Below are 18,591 nucleotides of genomic sequence, written 5' to 3'. Positions count from 1 at the left end.
CTTGGTCTATGAATTTAAAAAGACTAGTAAAGTCAATTTAATTTTACATTCTCTGAGGGACAGTAGTTCATCCCAGAGAAGGTGTTTAAACCTTGGGAAGCCCAAAGGACATCCCTGTGCCACTGCAATAAAGGTGCGGTTTGACAACAATGAAAAGATGATGCCTGTGGAGTTATCTAAAACTCCATAATCAAAAAAAATAAACAGAATTAAAACTTCAAAGTCCCAAAGGTCAGAAAAAGAGGTGGGGGTCTCTAAGGTAGAGAGGAATTAGCAACTTTTATGAAAATTCTTCCTAAACGATACTGTGAAACATGCCTTTAAAAACTCTAAAAGCCTAATTGGCAAGGAAATGTCATTTGTTTTTAAAATCCTAATCCACAGATCCTATTCCGTTGATCTAATACTCGGATGAATGATATTGCCCCACAAATTACACAAAATGGGGCATTGGACGCATGTGTTTCAAGGTTTCTACCTCCTGAAAGCAATGCCGGCAAAGTCTCTGGTCCCTCGGCACCTTAGTTCGTCTGCCCATGACTTCTTGGGTTGGCAGAAAATGTTACTTAAGTCTCAGAATTTGAAACCTAAATAACCTGTAGGGTGGCATTTTCAAATAGGAAGCGACATTATTATAGTTCTTGATAGTCCAGACAAAGTGGTCTCCAAAGCATTGGTAATTCATTAAATTTTCTCTAAGGCAGTTCAACACATGTCTAAACAATTTTTGTTTTTACCAGGTTTGGCGTCGCTATAAGGTCTTGAGTTGAGGCCCCTATCGTTAATCGTAGTTTCAAACAATCTGCCCTGTTCCATTAAAACCTTACACAAACCTTTCTGCCATATTAGACTAAGTCTCTCATAGATTGAGTCAAGTGGGTGAGGGGGAGTGGGGGGGGCAATATGCTCTCCAAAAGGTTCCCCAATCAATCATGGTCAGACTAGGAAGCTGCCCCAATTCATATTCCTCTACTACGTTTGTGATAACACACAGTTATACATGGTGAGTGTTGGGGAGAATTCTCAGAAATGGGCTAATTCCCTCCACCTTGGAGATCCCCAGCAACGTTACTGGATTTTGAGGACTTGATTTTTTTACCTGGAGAGAGCGAGACCCTTTTTCCCACTCCCTCATGTATTTTAATGTCATTTTGAACTCTGTGTTTCTTTTGGCCGTGGAGTCTGACAAACTCCATAGTCATCATCTTGTACATTGTGTCACACAGCACCTTCAGTGCAGTGGCACAGGGAAATCTTCCAGATTAAATACCTTCTCTTGGATAAACTACTGTTTCCAAGAGCAGTAAAGTGAAATTGACTTTACTTAACTTTGTAACTTTCTAGACCCAGCACACACTATCTTACAATAGGGTGCTGGAGTGGTTACCTAGCATCCCCTTTGTCTAGCTTCTCATGTAACATTTTTTATGTTACCCTTTTCTCACTGAATGGCTGGTGGCAGTGGTTTTGTTTAAACTTCCATGGTGTATACATTTAATGCGGGCTGCGTTCGCAGCTGCAGTAAAGCAGACAAGGGTGCCATTTTTGTCAGACTGGCCCTGGTCTTCTTTTTTTCGCCATTTCTTTATGGATAGGTCCTTCTTGAGATTTACTCTGCGCTCCAATCCAGGTTTGGTCCCATTGTTCGCTTTGCCTTTGGTGGAATTCACAAGGGAAGCCCGCCTCTGGCTCCAGGGTGTCTGGGGTAGGCAGGAATTGAGGGAGTTGCCAGAAACTCCCTGTGCTTAGTCTCATAGGAGACCCAAATGCACTCTGTGGTCATTGGCCGGCTGACTGTCTGGCAAAGACAGCCACACTGCTGGGTGACTGACAGCTAGGCTGGAATGAATGGGAGACAACTGTCATAAAAGGCGAGGCTTTTGGCTTGGAAGGCAGAGTTGACCACTGGACGAAGGAACTGAAGAAGAACTTGAAGAAGACGCCTGCTGCAACTCCTGGACCGTTGGTTTGCCCGGTGAAGCCCTGCTGTTGTGCTGAAACTCCAAATTCGTATCGACGGAGAAGCCCCTGCAAGGACGACTTCTCCCTTTGAGTTAGTGGGACCAATCAACTTCAAAGTAAGCCACCAGGACATCCATCTCGGAGCTGGTTGAATTTCCACAGAGTTGCTACTGGAAACCGTATAGCCAGGGAGAGGAACACCAGATTGTGTGCGTTGCTTTTAAGCTGGCCAAGATCTCCAGGAAGATCCACTGGACTCCCCAGAAGCAGGACTGACGAAGCCTGAGCCCCCCCAGCACAGTCCGGGACCCCAGAAGCAAGGAAAGTCCATCTCGACAGCCAGGAACCGCAGTGTTGCTATTTACGGTAGATGCAAGGAGCTGAAACATCGAACAGCCACTAAAAGTGAAGTTTGCCGTTTGCGAGTTTTGATCGTCCCAGTGCATTGCAGGAGTGCCCCGACATCCTCCTTCTTGTCCCCACAACGGAGGCCCAGGAACAGCGAGACCTGCAGAGCTGCACACGAACAGGAGTCATCATCTTCTTCATTTTAGAGGTACAGTACAAAGTCTGAGATAACTTGCCTCTTGCCGTAGAGTTGCTTGCATCTTCTACTACTCAGAAGCCTAATCAGCTTGTTGCCCTACATTTGATTCTTCTTTTCATCAGACTCCTAAGAATTTGTGCAAAGACTTTTCCACTTAACTATCAGAAGTGCTTCATCCTATATAAGACTTTTGCCCATTGACTTTGGCTTAGCCTTTTGTACTGAATGACTTTCTGGAGGGATCAAAAAGTATTTGCCTGCTTAAGAATATTTGTGGTCTCTTGTATGTTCTAACTAATCTTTTCCTTTGACTTATTACTATCTGATTATTAATGCAACAGTGATATATTAATGTCCCCAGCACCCTAGCAGTTGAAGTCCCCTGAGGGTGTAGGTAGTGTCTGTGGGCCATCCCAAAAGGGTATCTACTGATTTAGAGATATAAGTGTGTATTTGAGTGTTACTATTATTTGCTCCCTTCTGAAGAAGGCTTATTCTAATTGGCTGATTAATAATTATTTATTCAAGAAACCTTCAGTGTAAGAGTTTATTTGAATACTTGTAATTGTAAATCTCTGTGTAACTTCACTACGGCTAAAATTGACCCCTCTTGAGATAAGCCTGGCTGCTCAACACGCTATGTGTGCTTCAAGCTTATACCAAAGGTTGGGTTTCCTATACCTGTAGTCAGAGTTGTGTGTAGTGGTCCCAGAGGGTACTGCATACAAACATTGCCTAACAACAAAGGCCAAAGCACAAAGTCGGAGGTAAGAGGAGTCTCTCAGGGAGCCAGGACAGCCAGAGTTAATTGCACAATGTCTATGGGAGCTGAAGACCACCTTTGCAGGTAGGTAAACAGTCTTGTACAATGTTTTTAGAAATGTGTGTAGAAAATGGAACACTTGAAGGACCACAAGCTGGGAGACTTGTGAGGGGCAAAGCTTTAGCAACTCTGCAGGGTAACCAAGACATGTCGCAACTGAGAGCAAGCAAAGCTACTCAACAAGAGGTAAGTTCTCTTAGCCTGTACAGTACCTCTGGTTAGAAGAAATGGTTCCAGCTGGCTTCTCTTCCTGTACAGCTCTGCAGATCCTGTTGTTCCTGAGCCTCAGTCGTGGGGACAAGAGGGAGGACGTCTGGGTACTCCAGCTCTGCAATGGGAAGGTCAGCGGCAGCAATGGGCAAACTTCAGTTCAGCGGTCCTTTGGTGTTGCAGCTCTTTGCGTCTGACAGCAAATAGCAACACAGCGGTTCTTTGATACCACTTCAGACTTTATTTGCTTCTGATGAGGTGGCTCTGGCTTGGTCAGTCCTGCATCAGGGAAGTCCGGAGGATCTTCCTAGCGCTCTGGTCTGACTTAAAAGCAACACACACAATCTGGTGTTCCTCTCGCTGGCACTTCGATTCCGGCAGCAGTGGAAGTACAGCCAGCTTCGAGAGGATGTCCAGACGGGCTTACTTTGGAGTTGATTGGTCCCACCAACTCAAAGGGAGAAGTCGTCCTTGCACGGCTTCTCTAGTCGAGGCGAATTCGGAGCTTCAGCACAGAAGCAGTGCTTCGCCGGCAAAATAACGGTCCAAGAGTTGCAGCAGACATCTCTTCCAAATTCTTCTTCGGATGCCTTCATCCAGTGGTCGACTCTACCTTCCAAGCCAAAAAGCCTTGCCTTTTATGCAGGTTTCTCCCATTCAGTCCAGCATAGCTGTCAATCACACAGCAGGGTGGCTGTCCCTGCCAGACAGCCAGCTGGCCAATCACCTTTGGGTGCATCCCTGTAACCAAGGGGAGTAAGCACAGGGAGTTTCGGCACCTCCCTTTAATTTATGCCCCTGCCAGACATATTGGAGCCAGAGAAGGGCTTCACTTGTGAATCCCTCCAGGATGAAACAAACAAAGGGACCAAACGTGGTTTGGCATGCAGAGTAAATCTCAAGCAGGACCTTTCCAACAAGAAATGGCGAAAAAGATCGGGCCAATTTGACAAAATGGGCACCCATTGGTGTCTTACTGCAGCTGCGAAAGCAGCCCGCAGTAAAATCACAAAACGGTAGTAAAAAGTAAACCACTGCCACCAGCCATTAATTGTTGAAAGGGTAACCTGAAAATGTTACATGAGAAACTAGACAAAGTTTATACTAAATAACCCCGCCAGCACCCTATTGTAAGATAGTGTGTGCTGGGTCTAGAAAGTTACACATGTAAGTAAAGTCAGTTTCACTTCACTGCTCTTGGAAATAGTAGTTTATCCAAGAGGAGGTGTTTAACCTTTGGGAAATCTACTTCCCTGGGCCACTGCACAAAAGGTGCAATGAAAAGAATGCCTATGGAGTTTGTCAGACTCCAAAGCCAAAAGAAACACAGAGAATAAATCACATTAAAAATACATGAGATAAAAAGTCCAAAAGTCCAGCAAAAAGAGCTGGGGGTCTCTAAGGTAGAAGGGGAATTAGCACATAATTGAGAATTCTCTCTAACATCGTTGAAAAGTTACTTACTTTTAAATTAGTTAGTTGGTAACTGTTTAGGAGAATTCTCATTTCTGTGCTAATTTTTTTAACTCTGGAGTTTGTGAGCTCTTTTTCTCACTCGTGTGTTTTTGATCTGATTTGGATTATCTGTTTCCTTTGTATTTGGAGTCTGACAAATTCCTTAGGCATCCACTTTTTGTATGGTGACACACAGCACCCTCAGTGCATTGTCACAGAGAGATCCTTTAGATTTCTCATACGGTTTAAATACCTTTTCTTGTGTTAACTACTATTCCCAAGAATAGTAAACAGAAATTGCCTTTACCTTTTCTCTTTGTAGGTCCAGCACACCCCATCTTATGTGGAGTGCTGGGGGGGGTTACTTAGCCCCTTTTCCTACTTACTCATGTAACATTTTTTGTTACCCTAACTACTTTAAATGGCTGGAGGCAGTGGTTTAATTGTCTTACCATTGTGCTTTTCTACCACAGGCTGAATCCTCAGCTGCAGTATAGCAGCCGTGAGTGACCATTGTGTTAAAATGGCCCAGGTCGTCTTTTTTTGCCATTTTCTGTTTGAGAGGTATTTCTTGGGTTTTACTGTGTGCCGAACCATGTTTGACCCCTTTGTTCGTTTTGCCTTTGGCGGGCTTCAGTACTGAAACCCGCCTCTGGCTCCGGTGTGTCTGCAAGGGCAGGAAGTGAGGGAGGTGTCTAAAACTCCCCTGTCCATTGTCTCCATGGAAACCTAAATGCACCCAGTCCTGATTGGCTGGCTGGCTGTCTTTGTAGTACAGTCGCTCTTCTGTGTGAGTGAGAGCTAGGCTGTGCATGAATGGGAGAAACCTGCTTAAAAGTCGAGGCTTCTTGGCCTGAAGACAGTCGACCACTGGGGAGAACAACCCGACGAAGAAACCGTGAACAAAGCTTTCTTCATCATCCTGGACCTTTGAACTGCCCAGTGAAGCCCTGCTGCTGTGCTGAAACTCTTTTTTCTGATTTACAAGAGAAGCTCTAGAAAGGACGACTTCTTCCCTTGGGTTAGTGGGACCAATTTACCCAGAGACTAACTTTGCTGGAAGACCTTCCCCAACTGGCTGTACTTCTTTGCTGCTGCAGGAACCGAGTGCCAGGTGTCGAGAAATCCATAGTCTAGTGCAATGTCTGTAAGCCGGCCAAAAATTCCATGAGTCTCCCCAGGACCTTGCAGAAGCAGGACAAACCAGAGCTAGAGTCAGCTCACCAGTGTGCAGGACTCAAGGAGTGAATGAAGCCCAACCGCTGTCCACGATTCTTGGTGGTGCCGTTTACCGAGTGCCGAAACCACTGCTGCTGATCCGAAAAGAGCCTGTAGCTGCCGCCGACCATCGAATTGCTGCCGCAGGAGTCCAGACGTCCTCCCTCTTGTCCCCGCGACTTAGGCCCAGGAACACAGGATCTGCATCACTGCAACCAGACCGGAGCCAGCTGGACCCTCTTCTTATAACCAAAGGTACTGTTCTGACCTTGGGGTACTTAACTCATTGTCTGTAGCTTGGTCTTCTCAGTTGAGACTTGCAATAGCTGCTTTTCTAGAGTTGATCTCCGCTGTAACTTTCACAAGTGTAACAGCTTGTTACCCTACAGTGAGTTTTCATTCAACAAACTCTCTAACTTTGTGCAAGACATTTACTATCTAAGAAGTGCCTCCGCTGCATAGACTTTACTCCGATTGACTTTGGCTGTCCTGGCTCCCTGCAGACTCTTCTATTCCATCGACTTTGATTCTTACTGTCCCTCGTAGGTGATGCATTGCTTTTAAACTAATATTTCTGGGAAAGGTTTTTATCTAGACTTCATTGGAAGATTTAAAGTGCTCACATGCTCTGGGAACCCTTTTTAGCCATTTTCCTTCCTGCCAACCTCAGAATCTACCAAAGTGTACAAGTGACAGATAAATGCCATTACTGTCCTAGTTACTGAAGTCACCTCAGGATGTAGGAAGTGTGTATGAAGCATCTCTGAAGAGTATCTACTTGCTTTGAATTGATTCTGGAAAAGTATTTTGAAGTATTTTTATTGTTTCACATTGCCCTTTTTAAAGGATGCTTATTTGAAAATAACTGTTCCATAATTATTTTAACAAAAACCCTTGAGTGTAAGTGTTATTTGGATACTTGTATTGGTGGATTTCATTGCTACAGCTCTACGGCTCACATTTACCTCTCTTGAGATAAGTCTGGCTGCTCAGTCACACTACCAACTTGTGTAGTACAGTCCTATACCAATAGGTGGGTTGCCCAATACTAAGAGGACAAGGGTTGTGTAGTCTCCCCCAGGATTACTACATCAATTCGTGCCTAATAACTCTGAGTGCATAGTTGCTAAAGTACTTACCTTGGAAATGTTCTGCCATTGTAAAAAGTATATGTAACCTCTTACTTTCCTTAGAAACTGTTTCACCATTCTAACAAAGTAGATGTAAGGTTAATTTACTCACCTGTGAATTGGTTTTGCCTCTTGCCAAAAGTAATGCTGGTGGCTTCACTTAACTATGTCTTCCAGAATAATAGTGTGCAATTTCCCCAACTGGGTTTTGCTTTCCCTGGTCTGTTTTAAACGGATTCAAAAACAATCTCTAATTGATACCCACTGTCATGATCTCTGCTTCCAAAAGATCAGGACTTGCCCGACTCCCTTGGAAGCAGACCCATAACCCCGGTTCCGAGTGCCAGCCAGTCCCAATTGGGACCTTTTGGACCCTGTCCTGGCGGCAGTGGCACCAGGCTCATAAAGATGCCCAGTCCCAGCGCTGGAAGCGCCGGGCTCATAATGCTTGGGTGGACTTACCTGCAGCAGACCATGCTGCTTACTTACCTGCCAGTTGAACCCCTGATCCTCTTCTGTTTGGGACTACTTTTCCTGTTGGGTGGGGCAGGAGCCACTCCCTAGGTTCAGAACACGAACTCTTCTGGAAAGCAGGAACTCTTTTCTTACCTAGGCGTGGCTGTGGAAGGAGACACCTAAGCACTACAGGAGGCTATTTAAACCACACCCGATGGATGAATCTTGCTTTGCGTTATTCTGCATTCTCTGCAGCAGAACGCTCCTCGTGTCTTCTGCTTCTGATCCTGGGCCTAAGGGAACAAAGGCTTACCATCCTGGAATCCAGTCTTCAGCAGCACCTGTAAAGACAAAGAAAGAACAGGTTAGCACTACGGTCTTCAGTGGCAGCGCATCTCTTACCTGGTCCATCGGCTGTCACCAACGCCTCGCGCTGCATTCCGGCATCTGAAAGACAAAGGCTTACCTACTCTTCGCATGCTCCGGAGGTCTTCGCACTGCATTCCGGCATCTGAAAGACAAAAGCTTACCAGCTCTTCGCACGCTCCGGAGGCCTTCGGCGCTGCATCCCGCATCTGAAAGACAAAAGAAGGTGCGTTTAAAGACATTGGGCAACTTTATTACTCACGTGCCATTACTCCTTCCCACGCCGAATCCAGTGGGTATTCCAGCACCCTTCAGCTTCTCTAAAGCTCCGAACTTGTACCTGCAAGATAAAAGGGACAGTTAGTGCGCATCGTGAAGCAGGCTACAAGCGCTTACTTACGTGCTTCCAGGCGCTTCTATACCTCACGCGGGTTCGATCCTCAACTCTCACCAGCCCGCCATCGCCGGAACCCTGCAAAACAAGAGATATCATTACAAAAGACTTTTAAGACATTTGAAGTGCCCAGAACTTACCGTTCGTGTAGTTAACGACGGACAGCAGTCCTCTGAGGTCAAGAGGCCTGCACCCTTATCCAGTGAAGAAACTGGTTACGGCACCCTGCCCCGAGGCAGATGGAGAGCTCGGCGTTCACTTACCTAAGGTGAGGGCGTTAACCTTTGGGGTTCTACAGGAGAAGAGAAAGGGAAGAGGAGAGAGGCACCCAATAACCCCAGTTCATTAATCCCATATTTTCTATCTGCAGACATCTTACTCTTCGAGTCAGACATACAGTGCACAGAGGTCCAGCCCAAAGAGCCAACCGTGTGTTACACATCACCTTTGAAGATACGGCATTCACCCAGTCAAGACCGGCGCCTCTGCGGGAATCAGGTGAGCGTTACACCTACCTTTTAGGTTGCTGATGGCCCCCTTAAAAAGTATACAGGATTTCTTTACCCTTTGTTAGCTGTGTTCCATCCTAAAACAAGTTAGGAAGTTGTTGCTTACCTAAATATGTGTTGCACTGATCTAGAAAGCACCTGTAATTGTATATTACACCAAAAGGGTTTTACTCACCTAGTATAACTGTGTTATCCTGAATAATAGTTATAGGTTGTTATTGTTCCTTGAATAAGTGTCACACTATTCAGAGAAGTATATTTGAAAGTTGGTTTACTATGTGATTTCTTTCTTCTTTTTTAAAATGTATTAAACATTCTATTTAGCGTCACTGCATAGCTGACAGGGTCCATTACCCTTGTATAGGTGTCACCTATACTGAATGTGTTTGATAAGGGATACTGTTAGTTTTCTAAATAAGGGCTATGCTTTGGTCTGTTTACTTTAAAGCATAGTATTGTGTTTTATAATGTGTTTATATGATCTGTGATAGTACTTATTTCCCCCAGGATTTATCTGGGCATATTTCTATTTAAATAAACCATTTATTTTTACAATATGTAGTGTCAGTGTTTCTTTTGACCATTTGTATTACAAATACATTGTACTGATTCTACAGCCCTCTCTCCCTACTAAGATCAGCTTGGCTGCTCTGTCTACGCTACCCTGTACTCGGCGGTACAGCCTTATACTATAGAGTCTTTTACTGCCTCAGTGAATGGGTTTACTAAGCCCTTAGTTGGACTTTAGAAAACCTGTCCTAACACTTCACTGTGTGAATTCATTGTGAACCCCTGACCACCTCCTCAGACTAAGCCTTGACCACACTCTACGCTTACCTTGATTGGGTTTTGACTAACCTCCGAGTTCCCCTGTTCTCATTGGGATGGCCTCCTCTGTCCACCAAGCCAGAGTCTAGAAATCCATTGTAACATAAAGTATTTGACCGAACTCTGTACCCTTTGTGACTTTTTTGTCATATGAGCCAGTGATTTGAAGGGGTGTGTTCTGTTGTTTAATTTCATTTGCAGTACCCTTTCTTAGTGAATATTCAGTAGTGTGATAAGATAGAAAGCAATTCATGTGTCTGTACATTTTCAGTTGCAATGTGAACACCTTACTTGCGTTATGAAATGGAGCAATGGTGATTTGAATGATTATTTATCAAATTTTGACTTTTCAACCTTAAACCTGGACTAATGCAATCCCGATCCTGCGCTTAGAAACACTCGCTGGTATTAAGCGTGTTATAAATGAACAAAAAAATAAATAAGTATTCTCTCTTCCAGCTCCTGTCCGGATTTAATTGCATTGCTCTTAGAAAAGGAAGATATGCATCTGGTACAACTCTGTCTGCAGCAGTTTCCTGATGTTCCTGAAGCAGTTACTTGTTCTTGCTTGAAGGCAGTCCTCTGGTAAGTCCTGTTAATAGACTTCTGTACTGCACAAGTCCTTACCGTAGTGGTCTTACAGTGCCAAGACCTTGTCTGAAGGTTCAGCTAATTGCACCTTGCCCAGGGTGTATATGTATGAGACTTTAGTCTGTGCGTGAAATGGAAAAAGGGAGGGTGCTTGGGGGAAATAGAAAGGTATGAAGAAAAATGACAGACCAAATGAGATTGACTCACAAACATGAAAGGGCTAAATTCACAAAAATATTCATGTTAGTAAAGATCTGCCTGCATGAGTTGTTTGGAATAAAAGTCTGTGAAAAGGAGAGAGTGCTACCCAAATAGGAACGTTTCAATGACCTGAGACTAATGCAGTGGGAGTGCTGATATTACTAAATATTAAATAATGGATGCTTGTTGGCCTTGAAGTGTGCTAAAGAGTTCCCTGAAAGTTGTGGGGAGAGTGGGGGTGGAGGATGGGGGCACTCCACCAGCTAGTCCTGTTGAATGCCATCACCTAAAGCTATTTGGGATCTAGTAGAGTTGAGCCTGCTGACAGAGTCCGAACCAAGATTAGGCTGCATGCAGAATGTGTGTAGGAGTACACACTGGGCGAGAGTGTCTCTACCGCCTTGAGCCACCACTAGATGTCTCGGTGAGCGAGTAGATCGAGGTAATGACACTAGTAAGATGTCTATCGAAGAAAATTGTCTTGTTCAATAGACAGATCTGTTTGGTAAAATGTTCATATTTATGATAAATCATCCTGACCTGTGTCAACCCCAGGACGTTTTGCTTGGGCTTGGTAACTATTTTAACTTGACCCTAGGTGAGTGGGTATTTTTTCTCATCTCACCTAGTCTTTTACTCTTTATATGGGGGACCTTTTTATATCTCCCTATAGTATATGATTGGAGTTTGTTAGGGGGAATTCTCAGAAATGTGCTAATTCCTCTCTACCTTAGAAATCCCCAGCACTTTTGCTGGACTCTAGGACTATTTAATTTTTAACCTGGAGAGAGAGTTAGCCCTTTTTCCAATTCTCATGTATTTTTCTGTGATTTAAGCTCTGTGTTTCTTTTTGGTTTTGAAGTCTGACAAACTCCATAGGCATCATCTCTTTACATTGTGACACATAGCACCTTCAGTGCACTGACACAGGGAAGTCTTTCAGATTTCCCAAAGGTTTAAAAACCTTCTCTTGGATAAATGACTTTACTTAGATTTGTAACTTTCTAGACCGAGCACACACTATCTTACAATAGGGTGCTGGAGTGGTTACTTAGTATCCCCATTTGTCTAGTTTCTCATGTAAAATTTTTATGTTACCCTTTCTACAATGAATGGCTGGTGGCAGTGGTTTATTTTTAACTACCGTGGTGTGCATTTGCTGTGGGCTGCGTTTGCAGCTGCAGTAAAGCACCCAAGGGTGCACTTTTTTGTCAAAATGGCCTCTGGCTTCTTTTTTCACCATTTCTTTGTGGAAAGGGCCTTCTTGAGATTTTTACTCTGCGCGCCAAACCAGGTTTGGTCCCTTTGTTCATTTTGTCTTAGGCGGGATTCACAAGTGAAGCCCGCCTCTGGCTCCAGGGTGTCTGGCGAGGGCAGGAAGCGAAGGAGACGCTAGAAACTCCCTGTGCTTCATCTCCTAGGAGACAGGAATGCACTCTTAGGTGATTGGCCGGCTGGCTGTCCGGCAAGGACAGCTACCCTGCTGGGTGACTGACAGCTAGGCTGGAGTGAATGGGAGAAACCTGCATAAAAGGCGAGGCTTTTTGGCTTGGAAGGCAGTCGACCACTGGACGAATGAATCAGATGAAGAACTTGGAAGAGACACCTGCTGCAACTCCTGGACCATTACTTTGCCCGGTGAAGCCCTGTTGCTGTGCTAAAGCTCCGAATTCTCCTCGACTAGAGAAGCCATGCAACAACGACTTCTCCCTTTGAGTTGGTGGGGACAAATAAACTCCAAAGTGAACTTGTTTGGACCTCCTTTCGAAGCTGTCTGTACTTCTGCTGCTGCTATTGCTGAAACCGAGGTGCCAGGGAGAGGAACACCAAATCGAGTGGATCACTTTTAACTCCGACCTGAGCGCTAGGAAGATCCCCCGAACATATCTGATGCAGGACTGACCAAACCTGAGCCACCTCAACAGAGTGCTGGACCCCAGAAGCAAGGAAAGGCTCAAGTGGTATCAGAGAACCACAGTGTTGCTATTTGCTGTCAGACATGAGGAGCTGAACACAGAAGAACCGCTGAATTGAAGTTTGCCTATTGCTGCCGCTGACCTTCCCATTGCAGAGCAGGAGTACCCGGACATCCTCCCTCTTGTTCCCGCGACTGAGGCTCATGAACAACAGGAACTGCAGAGCTGTACAGGAACAGAAACCAGCTGGAACCATTTCTTCTAACCAGATGTACTGTAAAGTCTAAGAGAACTTGCCTCTTGTTGTGTTGCCTTACTTGCTCTCATTATAGACCTGTCTTGGTTACCTTGCAGAGTTGCTAAAGCTTTGGCACTCACAAGCCTCTCAGCTTGTGGCCCTTCAACTGTTCTATTTCCAACAAACATTTCTAAAAACATTTTGCAAGACTTTTTACCTACCTGCAAAGAAGATCTTCAGCTCCCCTAGGCATTGTGCAATTAACATTGGCTGTCCTGGCACCCCGACAGACTCTTCTTACCTTTGACTCTGTTCTATATCTTTTCCCCCAGGAAAGGGTTACACTTATTTGACATTAGAAGGTTTTGAAAAGTACTTAACTGTGAATTATTTTTTAACCTTTGTTTTATTCCTCTATTCCATCTTTTTCACCAAACTCAGTATTGCTCTAAATGTACCAGTGATAAATCAATGTCCACAGTGTACTAGCTATTTAAGTCACCTGAGGGTGTAGGAAGTGTCTGTGTGCCATCCACAATGGGTATCATCTGATTTATAGAAAGTGTGTTTTGAAGTGTATCATAAATGTTATATATATTGCTCCCTTCTGAAGAAGTCTTCTTACACAACCGACTGTGAAATAGTTTTATCAAGAAACCTTGAGTACAAGTGTTTATTTGAATAACTGCTAGTGTTCAACTCTGTCATAACATTACCACTCGCATTGACCCCTCTTAAGATGTCTCTTAATTGGTTCACCCCTTATTGAATGCATCTCAGACAAGATCCTCAGACGAGATCCTTTCCAACCAGGTGTTGGTCTCTCTTCAATGGTACGTCAAGCACGCCACCACAACGAAGCATAACCTGTCCTGCATGGGCACGGCCCACTCACTTGCATACCGTTATATCAATAAACACACTCAAACACACACCCAAAACACCCATCACTGTTTCCAATAGAATCCAGCTGAGACCCATGCAAAATTCGGATCAGACGTTCTGTGTACTGTGACTGGTTTGACCACTGTACCGATGCCTTCCACCTTCTCGCCAGACTTCCAGTGTAACACAAACTAGCCGCTACACTACCTGCTGTTATTGTAAATTTAGTATGTATTCTCAACTCTACCGCGAGATGTCTTGTATTTGTATTGCCTTAATTTTGTAAATCTTGTACATATCTACTCAATGACCTCCAAATTGAACTGTATCTGTAACCAAGCTAAAGCGCCTAGATACCTGAGGGTTAGGTGCCCTATAGAAATAAATAAAATAAACCTGATAACCTTGGGTTGCTGCTAGGTACATAGACAGTCCCTAACCACCTTTGTGCTGACTAAAAATGCACACACGCATTTTAGAAATCTTTTCTTCACCTCTTACATCTCAGACAACGATCATCTGAAGGGCGTTCAACCCCACAGCGTTGCGAGGCACACCAATGGCGGTAGGCTGTATTCAAGTGAGAGATAAAATAGCATAACGTCTCGCAACTGTTTTTAGATTTTAAAACAATGGCGACATGGCAGCTTGTGAACCTGGTGGGCAGGATGTACATGTGACACTGTGAAGACACATTTGGGGGAGGGGGGGCAGATGCCATAGTCCAGTCCCGTGAAGTTGATAGTGCTGGGGAGGGGTTGGACAGCCAAATTACCATTCACCTACGGCTGCCAACATTTTTGCACCGGCTCTGATCGTATGGAATTAAAGCGGTTAAACATGGGATTTTATTGAAATACAATTTCTTGGAGCATGTGAAAAGTGTATAAATAGCTTGATGTCTCTCGTTCTCCTTTTAGCATCGGTGATGCTGCTTTAGAAAAGGTGGCTGTGGACCTGGAGTCTGTGATTTGCTACATTGATGTGGACTCTGAACAAACGGATAAACCAGCAGACATTGTACAAAATGGTTTTAGCCCAGCACTGTTGGAGGAAGACAGCTGTGATGGTCAGTTGATACAAAAGCTTTGCCCTCCAGAACCTATCCTAACATGCCCAGTTGGCATGAAAAGGGCAGCATTACTGTATCCTTTCATACCGAAACAAAATGTAGTTCTTAACTTCAATTGTTTGAATTGTGCAATGGATTTTGTAAATTGAGTTTGACTTTGTAACCACACTTTTGTGTTCTTGTTTTTTTTGTGCATTGTTTACATGTTATCCATTGGCTCTGTGAGGAGGGTGTTTTTGTCACTTTCATGGGTGACATTACATTGATTTTGTACACCTGGAAAACTTGAAAATGTGTTCACTGATGTGGTTGGCAAGGTGGGGGGGGGGGGGGGTTGGGTGATGATTATGCCCAGTTGCCTAGGGATTTCTTCTTGTTCTGTTCACTGTAGGCATGCATTGGTCTTGGCGAGAATTCGTTTATCTACTGTTGGGAGGAATTTCCTATCCTTGTTTTCAAGGGTTGGGGCTAACTTTCTATACCAAGGCAAACTGGAAACCCAAGAGTTATGTGTCTAACTCTGCGCAAGTAATAAAGACTAGCTCTTAAGAGGGGACCAAGGTAAAGTGATGTGCAAGCAAATACAGTATTGCTTTACAAGATTGTTCACACCAGTATTGCGCACACATACTTTGTTTCATTGATGGTAGGTGTTGATGCATGGTTCACGTTAAAATATTATGTGTCCGTTGTTACGACTTGACCCTACTTGATAAGATCAACCAACCGCTAGCAGCGCCAATCCTCCTCTTGCCCCTCTCCCTCCCCTTCCATTGCACCCTGACGCCCACCCTCCCTGATTAGTGGACATCACAAGCCACGTGACCCTCCAGGCAGAGTAGAAAGCTGAAACCTCAGGGAGCCTTGTCCAGGCAGCCGGCTAAGGGCTCGGGCGAAGGGCACCTTCCATACCTGTTTTCCTGTTCGCCCGGATGCCACATTTGCAGTGACACCCAGTTAAGAGACTTTGTCAGTGTTGTAGTAATGCATTCTGATTGTAGCTAGTGTTGTGTGCCACCACATTGCATTTTTCCTTCCACAGCACCTCCTAATTTCCTTTTGGTGTCGTTTTGATTCTTACCAGTATTGTGTTCCATTGTTAGGACAGTTTTTCTGTAGTCCAACTAAGGGCTTATTAAAACCATTCAATTTAGGCAGTACAAGACTCCACTTTTAGTACAAGGCTGTACCATCTGAGTTCAGGGTAGCGTAGGCAGAGAAGCCAGGCATATTTTAGGAGGGAGAGTGGGCTGTAGAATCAGTACAAATAAATTGTGATACCAATGGTCCAAATAAACACTATATATTGTAAGAATACATGTTTTATTTAAATACAAGTAATCCCAGATAAATCTTGGGGGAAATGAGTACTATCACAGAACATATAAACACATTATGGAAAAACGCAACACCATGCTTGAAGGTACACAGACCAACGCCTATAACATAATTTGGAGCACCTAACGGGAGTTCTAGGTAAGTCAAACCAATAGTTACTTGTTAGATTACATTCAGTAATACAAGGGTAGTAGACCCTAGCAGTTGTACTGTGACACTCACCAAGAAATCACTTAGTAAACAAACAGGACAATATACTTTTTGTGAATAGTGGAACACTTATTCTAGGTACAGTAAAACCCCTATACCTCTCATTCAGGATAAGTTATTCTAGGCGAGTTGGACCTTGGCGTGTAATATTCAATTACAGTTGCTTTTCAGTTCACAGACTAAGGGAAGCAATAACTCTAACTTACTTTAGGGTAACAGTTATACTCAAGGTAAGTAAAACCTATACACATTTTACAGGAGCTATCAGCAACTTAAAGGCAGGTATGAACCAAAAACTGTTTTTGTGGCTGTCTAAAACAGACCAGGGAAAGCAAAATCGAGTGTTACACTTTGACTCAGTTATTCTAGGTAAGTAAAACCTAAGGCAGACTTATTCTGGACAGGCTAACAGCAAGTTGGGAGAAGCAAGACCCAGTTGGGGACACTCATACATTTATCCTAACAGGAATAGTGAAGTGAAACCAACTGTAGTAACAAAATGGATTTGTTTCCAATTGACCATATGGTAAATCTGGCCGAATTCAGCCAGTACCATTGGCTCATTTGGAAACAATCAATTTGGGTAATCCGTACCAAGCATGTGGAGCGGGGGTTGCAGGGGTGTCCCCCCGGTTCCATGTTTGGTATTGGTGCTCTTTGGAGGAGTCGGGGGGTGGGGGGTGTTCCCAGCTTCCAGAGGTTTGGAGATGGGGGACGGAAAGAATAAAAATAAAGAAAAGGAGACCCTGTGGCATTGGCTCCGATCCGCGTAGGAGGGACGGATCCGACTCTGCAGGGTCAGAAGATGAGCAGACGCGAAAAGGTAAGTAGGGCATGGGCGGGGGAGTGCATGGGGCGGGGGGGGGGGGTGTTTCAGTTTGGACTGATTTGGCCACAGCAAAATTGTCTTCACGGCCGAAGTGACCACGGCCCATTCGGCCGCGAACAATTGTGCCACGGCCAAACAGTATACATCCAAACCAACAGCATTACTTTTGGGCACAACCAAATCACAGGTGAGTAATATACCCTTACATCTACTTTCTGTTAGATTGGCGAAACAGCTTCTAAGGAAAGAAACAGGTTACAAATACTTTTCAGAATATCAAAACATTTGTAAGGTAATTAAACCAACCTTGTATATACTTTTCAGAATGGCAGAACATTTCTAAGTTAAGTAATAACTTTTGTAACTGTTTTCTCTCAGAGTTAGTTACCAACCAACTTCTTTGGCAAGTAAGTCACTTTTAAACACTTATTTTCTTTTCTAGGCAAAAGGCCCAATCCTTAGAAGTCTTTCACTTATTCTTGGAGCATGAGTGTTCTCAGTGGCAGAAGGGGGGGTGGGGGGGGGTCACTAGGGTCTAGTGTCCAACAGGCAGGTCAGGATAGGTTCTTAAGTAGCAAAAGTCAGAGTTCCTAAGGAAGACTGTTAGAACAAGTAAGTACTTTACTTTAGAGTTAGTTGAGGGTCTAGGGGCTTCACAGAAGACACCCTAGGAGGATTCCAGTAGTGGCCTGGGTGCACTGGATGAGAGGCCTCCCAATCACAGAAAACACCCCTTTTCTTCGACCTAAAGGTACTGTACAGTCTAAGAGAACTTACCTCTTGTTGTGTAACCTCGCTTGTCCTCGTTGGAGACTTGTCTCGGTTGCATCTGTAGAGTTGCTGTCAGCTTCTTTACTTCACAAGCCTAATCAGCATGTGTCCCTACTTTGATTTATTCTATTCTACAAAGACTTTTAAAACATTGTGCAAGACTTTCTACTTACCTGCAAGAAGTGCTTCAGTTCACCTTGACTTTTGCTAACTTAACATTGGCTGGCCTGGCTCCCTGAATGATAATTCTCTCCTCTGCTTATCTGTTGTCTTCCTTCCAGGAAGGGGTTAACTGACTTTGCATTAGGGGGTTATTTTGAAAGTACTTACCTGCTTAAGAATAATTGTGTGAATACTTGTAGATTTCTAAAAACAGTTTTCTTTGACACTCCTCTCAAGAATATTCTAAATGCAGCAGTGATCTATTAATGTCCCCAGCACCCTAACTATGGAAGTCACCTGAGGGTGTAGGTATTGTCTGTGGGCCAACCCAAAAAGGGTATTTGCTGATTTGGAACACGAAGAGTGTATTTTGAAATATGTTTGTGTGTTGCTTTATATTGCCCCCTTCTGAAGAAGGCTTACTCTAACTGACTGTTAAATTAATAATTGTTTAATCAAGAAGCCTTGTGTAACTCCCCT

General features: G+C 44.1%; 1 protein-coding gene across 1 annotated transcript in view; it reads left to right on the top strand.

Moving 5' to 3' along the window:
* Nucleotides 1-18,591, top strand: part of NOL11 (nucleolar protein 11) — a 331,146-nt gene that overhangs the window by 205,335 nt on the left and 107,220 nt on the right. Inside the window, exons 13-14 of the mRNA XM_069655029.1 lie at nucleotides 10,358-10,483; nucleotides 14,650-14,874. Coding sequence (XP_069511130.1) covers nucleotides 10,358-10,483; nucleotides 14,650-14,874 — 351 coding nt within the window. The remainder of the gene's footprint in view (nucleotides 1-10,357; nucleotides 10,484-14,649; nucleotides 14,875-18,591) is intronic.

Source organism: Ambystoma mexicanum, chromosome 3q (genome assembly GCF_040938575.1).
Source record: "Ambystoma mexicanum isolate Mex_15411 chromosome 3q, UKY_AmexF1_1, whole genome shotgun sequence".
Taxonomy (NCBI): Eukaryota; Metazoa; Chordata; class Amphibia; order Caudata; family Ambystomatidae; genus Ambystoma; species Ambystoma mexicanum.
Note: the sequence above shows the minus strand (reverse complement) of the source record. Positions and strands in the feature narration are given on the sequence as shown.